Source organism: Sinocyclocheilus anshuiensis, unplaced genomic scaffold (genome assembly GCF_001515605.1).
Source record: "Sinocyclocheilus anshuiensis isolate Anshui unplaced genomic scaffold, SAMN03320099.WGS_v1.1 scaffold804, whole genome shotgun sequence".
NCBI classification, from domain to species: domain Eukaryota; kingdom Metazoa; phylum Chordata; class Actinopteri; order Cypriniformes; family Cyprinidae; genus Sinocyclocheilus; species Sinocyclocheilus anshuiensis.
The window spans coordinates 468,417-476,328 of record NW_015557098.1 but is presented as its reverse complement, the minus strand read 5'-3'; the positions used below and the strand labels follow the sequence as shown (position 1 = coordinate 476,328).

At 38.4% G+C, this 7,912-nt stretch overlaps 1 protein-coding gene across 2 annotated transcripts in view; it reads left to right on the top strand.

Annotated features, from left to right (window-relative positions):
* The window catches only part of gabbr1b (gamma-aminobutyric acid (GABA) B receptor, 1b), a 121,819-nt gene that overhangs the window by 90,618 nt on the left and 23,289 nt on the right, over positions 1–7,912 (top strand). For both annotated transcript variants that reach the window (XM_016472365.1, XM_016472364.1), the window contains exons 15-18: positions 611–688; positions 5,191–5,341; positions 5,836–5,968; positions 6,638–6,754. In XM_016472365.1, the coding sequence (XP_016327851.1) occupies positions 611–688; positions 5,191–5,341; positions 5,836–5,968; positions 6,638–6,754 (479 nt within the window). The remainder of the gene's footprint in view (positions 1–610; positions 689–5,190; positions 5,342–5,835; positions 5,969–6,637; positions 6,755–7,912) is intronic.

Here is a 7,912-nt window from a genome sequence, read left to right as displayed (position 1 = left end):
CCCCTTAGTGCTTGTTTGACTCTTTAAGCATCCACTCGTTTGCATTTCTGTTTACTATATTTGATGTGCTCTATACATGTGCATTGATCAATGTTTATAAAATCAATGTGAGTAAAAGCATAAATTAAATCTGGTCATGATATAAAGTGATTGTCTCTTTAGAAGACTTGAAATTTCCACTATTTTGGTTGGACTTTCAATGGATGGGCAAAAATGATGAGACGATATTAAAAATGTCTTTATTTGTGTTCTGAATATTAATAACAAAAGTCAGGTTTTGATTGACATGAGGGTGAGTAAATGATGAGAAAATAACATAAGGCAAATGCTGTTCCTGTTTGCATGATGTTTCAAAATGCTGAAATAAAGCGTTTTCTTATACGTTTTCTTTCTGCATGTTAACAGGGTCACCCTGCACCGCCACTGGTAGTCACCACTTCGCTCGTTTGCATAAAGCTGAATTCCCAGTGGATAAATTGAATTCAATAACATTATTTCCTCCTTAAATATCCTGTCTCAAAAACATGTCACATTATAGAGGAAAAATGTTTTGCGAATGCCATTTAATGTTGACTCTGAACTATTTCTGAATCACACTCTCTCTCGGCAGGAGGAAGCTACAAGAAGATTGGATACTTCGATATGACCAAAGGCAATCTCTCATGGTATGGGAATGACAGGTGGATAGGTGAGGACACATTTCTCTCTCTCATCTCCCATATATGCTCTTGTTTATCACCGTCTCAAGCACTCTTCTCTGTTTTAAACCTCCTCTCACACAATCACTCACATTATTACTCTTGCTGCTCATCTGCATCTCTCCCAGTGTCACAGCCGCACATTCTAGGCCCCGCCCCCAAAACGAAGAGAACCGCAGACGACAGGCCGCTACGGGCCATTAATCAATCAGTCAGTCAAATTCTGTTTAGCATTCTGTCCGTGAAGGCAGCCGCGCTGCGGGAGCTCTGCATGGCTCAACAAAAAAAGACAAATGAATGCCATTAGAAAACCGCCAGGAGTTACAGTGGGTACGGAAAGTATTCAGACCCCCTTCAATTTTTCACTCTTTGTTATATTGCAGCCATTTGCTAAAATCATTTAGGTTAATTCTTTTTCCTCATTAATGTACACACAGCACCCCATATTGACTGAAAAACACAGAATCGTTGACATTTTTGCAGATTTATTAAAAAAGAAAAACTGAAATATCACATGGTCCTAAGTATTCAGACCCTTTGCTCAGTATTTAGTAGAAGCACCCTTTTGATCTAATACAGCTATGAGTCTTTTTGGGAAAGATGCAACAAGTTTTTCACACCTGGATGCAAATGGCTGCAATATAACAAAGAGTGAAAAATTTAAGGGGGTCTGAATACTTTCCATACCCACTGTAATTCCAATCATAAATTGAGCAAGCGCACTGATAAAAATTTCGTGCAATATACAATGAGTGATGGTTTCATTTAATCTTTTTAATTGTATTTGATGACCAGTTCATGCTCAGTGTTGCTGACTGTGCACTGAGAAGATGCCAACTGACAGCTGAAAACAACACAAATCAGAAACGGGCCCAGGCTATTCCCCAGCTGCCTCCCAGCACGTGCTAACCTTGACTGGACGAGTACGAATTGTCCAATCAACACAGACGGCACGACGTGCCTCAGCTGATTGTCATTGCCTGTTATTTAAACCCTCACGGGCTCTGAACAGAGCTTGCCGTTTTGAAAAACATCCTCGAGCTTTGTAATAGCAGCCTGGGTTTGTTGGTTTATAATATCGGCGGTACAATGCCACATCACCGTGCTCATTATGTGGCCATTTCTATGCCTAGACATTTCCCTAGATGTGCTCTCTGTGGGCTTACGCTGTTTTGAACTTGCTTATTAGCTTATTAAAAACTCACTGAAGCAGCGAGCACCATGGCAACTGTAGCACGTCGGCATTGCGAAATGCGCTAATTGCGTTTTTCACAAGCCCTTCCGGGGGCCTTGTGATGGAACCTGTTTTCATTGATTTACCCAGCTTGCAACTGGGAATAGTGCCCACAGCATTGTCGTATACCCCAGGTGGCTCACACAGTCTGACACCTTTAACTTTTGCATTAGTTGTCAATGATAGATCTCTTTGGAGGTCATCGCTTTAACAGCAACCCTTGACTGTGTCAGACTGTGGGTCGCCGTGAGTCTGCTGGTGAGGTGAAAGGTCGCCGTTTGATTGTGACGAGATGAACAGGAATGCGAGATCATCAAAGTTAAAAGATGTTAGACAGATGACCTTTGAGCCATCTGGAGACGCACACGCAAGTGCCACCCATCATCGCCCAACTTTTCACCTTGCCGCAATGGTCACTGACGCTCCTGGACAGTGTATTCCAGAGAGACCTGCCGTGTAGAGCTAAAAATAATCAGTGCTGAAATAAAGGCCTCTTGAAGGAGAGGGTGACTTTGCTCCAGATTGGATGCCACGTGTTGACCGACCGTCGCTCGTTAGGATATTCTCCCTCTATATCTCTCATTCATACTAACTGCAAAGTGAAGGTTACGTCCCTTCATTTCTCAGCTGAGTGGGAACATTTTTGTTTGAGTCTTTATGCTCAGTTGTTTCTCGCTGTTACCCATCCACTTCACTGGCCTCGCTCGTTCTCTCTCGCTCTCGCCGGTCGCCCCTGACAACCACTGCATCTGCGCCTTGTTCTCTCATCGCTGTGGCAACCATTATAGGTCTTGGTCGTCATGGCAACATACTGTCCTGATTCCACCATCAAGGACAGGGAGAGGTATTAAACAGCATGAGCTCTCTGGCCCGATGGATGCACACACATTTACAAACATTTACACCCATCACACGTTCATAGTTGACCTGATTTGCATTAAAGACACCTTGAAATAAAATTTTTACTGTATTTACTTTGTTAAAGGGATAATAAAATTATTTCAACATTTACTCATCAAGTTGTTCCAAACCCGTATGAGTTTCTTTCTTCTGTTGAACACAAGAAGAACACATATTTTGAAGAATGTTGGTAACCAAACAATTGACGATAGACATTGACGATAGACATTGACTATGACCATAGTAGGGAAAAAAATACTGGCTACCGTCAATTGTTTGTTTATCCATATTCTTCAAAATATCTTCTTTTATGTTCAAGAGAAGCAAGAAACTCATGCAGCTTTGGAACAACTTGAGGATGAGTAAATGATGACAGAATTTTCATTTTTGGGTGAACTATCCCTTTATTACACATTACTTGGTCTTATCAGTGCATGTAAACAAGTTTTCATCGTAATAATAGTGCACCGCCTCTGAAATGACTTCACTTCTTGGCTGACATCACCATCCCCAGCTACGTTTTAAAATCTGATCAATTCCAAATTAGATCCAAATCAAGTTTCACTCAGAAATATTTCACTTTATGGAAGTAAATGGGTTTCCAACCCCATTTCATGTATAATCGACACCCGACCGACTGCTAATATCTATGAATTGTGTTATCCGACTAAATGCGTTCACTCAGTTCCTCAAGGATTGCAGCTCCACACGGATCGCAAGTTAATTTTAACACCATAGCAACACTGCAACGTTAACATTCTGACCTGAAACACCATAGCAACCACTTTCTATTTCCACAAACCACTTAAACTCATGTGTCGTGCCATATCACATCCTGGGTCTGTCTGTTAAGATTGTTCCAGCATCAGCGCAGCTCCACGCTGCTTCCCAGCATCCCAGGATCTGTCTGTTGGCTGTATTCTGCCCCGAGCATTTGCGTTCGGTTGGATCTCCCGCTCTCCTTTAATCAATATCAGCGAGATCCACAAGGGAGATGGCTTCACGTGAACATTTAATTAAGACTGACAGCCGCTGCGCTTATCAGATGCCCTGGCGAGGTCTTCCGGTGGGACCGCATGGGCAATATGAGTCCTGTCATGCTCAAGGAGCTGGGCTTTATAAAAAATAATCAGCTCTACAGATAGATGTAACAAGCCGTGTGGTCCCCAGCCAATTTGTCACTCACAAAAGAATGTGACACTAGTGCACGTCTTGTGTGCTGCCCACCCATTGAAGGAAGCTGACCGCAATGCACCCTGTTGTGCTTTGTTGTTGCCAATTGGCCAGCCGATTACCCATCTGGAGGCAGTGAAACAGTCTGTGATGGTATCGCTTCACAGACACCAGAGGGGGAGAAGCTTTAGTCAAATGGCAGTGAGGTTAAATTCGATAGCTATCGCTCTCTCTCTGCAGACTCTGAAATGCAGCCACTTTATCAAGAGAGAGAGAAAGAGAGGCAGAGAGGGAGGTAAAGTGACTTATTTCTGGCTCCGAAAACAGCAGTTCAGAGCTGCTCTCCTTTTCTTTCTTTTGCTCAGTTGTTTCATTATTCAAAATACGTGATTATTGCACAAATAAGTGAATCAAATTTAAGTAAATAACAAATGCTATATAAGTTTACATTTTTTTTTTTATTATTTATATACTGTTGTTTGTGTTTTTACTATACTATTGTTTGTGTACTTTGTGTTTTTGTAATTTTTATTATTATTATTAATATTTCTGTTTAGCTTTAATTTAATTTTCTATCAATTTTAGTTGCAGTAATTTTAGTACTTCAACTTAAAATTATTTTATTTCGGTTGGTTGCTTAGGCAACATTTCGTTACTTTTTTTTTTTATGTAATATTTGTATTTTATTTTATTTCAGCTTTATTTAAATGAACAAAAATGATTTTAACTTGTTTTCATTTTAGTTAACAATATCAGCACTGGGTTTAGCAGATCAGCAGTTCCTATTCATGATTGTATTAATTTTGAATTAGCTTTTTTATATTTTCAGTTTACATTGTAAATTTAGTTTAGATTTTTGTAGTTTTGTTATGTGATTTAGTCATTTTTAATATTTTTTTATATTTTTTTTTATTTGTTGCAATTTTTACATTAACAAAAATTCTTTTTAACAGTTTTAGTTAAAAACAACACTCTGCTTAACAGATTAGCAATTTATATACATGCAGATATGAAGAGGTATGACAATATTTTAATTTTTCAAGCTGTGATGCTACTAGCTACAATACTAGTCATGTGGAAGATGGAGGTCTGACCTCTAATAATGTTATTCATGAAAGTTTTGCCAAGTTATTTCAATGTAATATAAAATAATATAATACTAAAAAGCCTCATTTCTCTCTCCAGGCTCTGGTCCACCTGCTGACCAGACGGTGGTGATTCAGAAGTTCAGATATCTGTCACAAAAACTCTTCGTCTCGGTGTCTGTTTTCGCTGGCTTGGGCATTTTAATGGGGATCGTTTGCCTCACCTTTAACATCTACAACAGCAACGTCAGGTATGTTTAGCTGTGGATGAAAGTATATGCTCCTGCCTGCAGGCCTGTGTTCATTTTATATTGCATACTCACGTGTGAGTTCAGTGCAGAGGACAGCGTGATACATGCATACAATTAGCTGGTGTTTCCAAGGGTCACATTCACCTATTTATGCATTCTCTTTGCATAGAAACACGTCAGTTTCAAACAGGCTCATGCATGATGAATAGTGATAGCATTTCACACATATTCAAACTCCACCGACACATTCAGACTAATGTTCGGTGTTTCAGTCTTTTTATCTTAGTGACTCTTAGACTTTCAACTAGATTTTCTCAGCAGACAGCTTAAGCTAATACCCTGACCACTTACAAAGTGTCATGCATGTGAGTGAATGTGTGAGTGCATCTATGAATCTGCATGTTTTTGTGTGATAAAAAGGCTCAGGAGTGTAAGTCCTTTTCCACTGTGAGAGATTAACTAAATTAGCTGAATCAGAGTTTATTTATGTTAAGGTACATTCAAAACTCCCAGCCGTACCTGAATAACATGACGGCAGTGGGCTGTATGATGGCTCTGGCTGCTGTTTTTCCTCTGGGAATTGACGGACTGCATGTACGCAACTCTCAGTTTCCTGTGGTCTGTCAGGTAAGCGCTCCGGCATTCTGGGTGACACAGTTTTGTCATTTATAGTTAAATTTATGTTATTTATTGTAGTAGTAATCGAGTTTATAAAATCTCCTGGACAGTCTTCTTCAGAAGGGCTTTAAGGAGGCATATCAGGGAATTTTTTTTTTTTTTTTTTTTAAATAAAGAAAAATTTCCCTGAGGCACACTGATAATGTTAGTCCAGGTTTCTTGCATCAAAAAAATATGAATTATTTAATTTTTCATGACCATTTTTCACCCTCTCAGAATCTTAAGTATTAAACAGACTTGTTTCACTGCCTTGCTTTCAGACATCTATATATATGCCCTCTTCGTTTACACTTACTCATAGGTCACAGGCTTGCCGTCAGGTCCAATTTAGTTTGCACTGGCCCTTCCTTCAAGAACAGCATCTTAGAAAAGCCTGAAGATCAGAACGAGCTGTTTTTGCAGCTTAAATTTAATAAATGCACTTTTATTCTACTATTATCTCTTTTTTTACATTTAATTCACCTTTGATATGACAAAACAGAATACAATGAAATTAGAATTTGAATTTTTGGAATTTTAATATTGGGCATTTAGTGTTTATGTCCCATTTATCTTTTAAAGTTAAACACTGAAATATTGGCTAAATTGTTTTATTATTATTGTTGTTGTTTTTTCTAGTTCCGTTTGTGGCTGCTTGGACTTGGCTTCAGTTTGGCTTATGGAAGTATGTTCACGAAGATCTGGTGGGTTCACACAGTGTTCACAAAAAAAGATGAGAAGAAGGACAAGAGAAAGGTGAGTAGAGAACCAGTGTTATTATAGTTAACTAACACTAAAATATTGTTACTTGTAACTTAAAAAGTTAGTTGAAATATAATGAATGTTAACTGAAATAAGCTATAAAATGAACTTTCATTTATTTCTGCAAGTTGCCAAGGCAACATTTCTCTTTTTCATTTAACGTGATGTAGTATCATAACTAAAACTAAAACTGAAATAAATATTAATAAAAACTATATAGGCATCTTTAAAAAAATTAAGCTTTAACTAAAATGTAAATAAAAATCTAGGACTGTGTGAGGTTAATCGGAGGTGTTTCAAGACAAACTATCTGTTCTTTTAAACCCTCATAGGGATTTTCTCTTGACTTGTGTCAAGGATGTTCAGTACACAGCTGGAATGATCAATATATCATAGTGAAAATGTTGTTTCTTTATAAAGTATATATCTCGTTCCTGTCTCTGTTATCATCTTTAGATCTCCTTCTCACTTCCACTGCCTCTAAGGCTTAGCCACTGTCTCTCCGTCTGATCTCATAGAGATGAATCCCCCGTTGTTCTTGAGCATCCTTAAACTGCACATTTATCATACTGCACAGCCCCATGAGCCAGCTGTCACTCCATCACCACAAGCACACTGCAAAAGATCATTTACAGTCGTTATGTTTGATTTTTTGTAACACTTTAAGATCCCATTTGTTAATGTAGCCTATTAGTTAACACCACCTTACAATGAGTAATATATTTTTGCAGCATTTATTAATCTTGGGTAATGTTAGTAAATACATATACAATTGTTTATTGTTCATTTTAGTCCACAGTGCATTAACTAAAGGTTTATCAGTAAATGTTGAAATGAACAATAACTTAAGATGAATAAAAGCTGTGTAAGTATTTATCATTGTTAGTTCTGTGCTGTATTAAGAAAGTGATGCATTGAAGGTCAGACCTCACATCACCAATCACACAAACGCACAGCCATAATAACTAAAATAAGGATAGAGAAAGAGATAAAGACAGAGGAGAAAGGTATTTTCAGGATAAGTACATAATGCCTGTTATTGAGTATTCATGAACGTCCATCTAGTGGTGAAGAGGAGCTTGTCATGAGTCCCTGTGGAGAGCGCTCTCTCTCTCTCTCTCTCTCTCTCTCTCTCTCTCTCTCTCTCCCTCT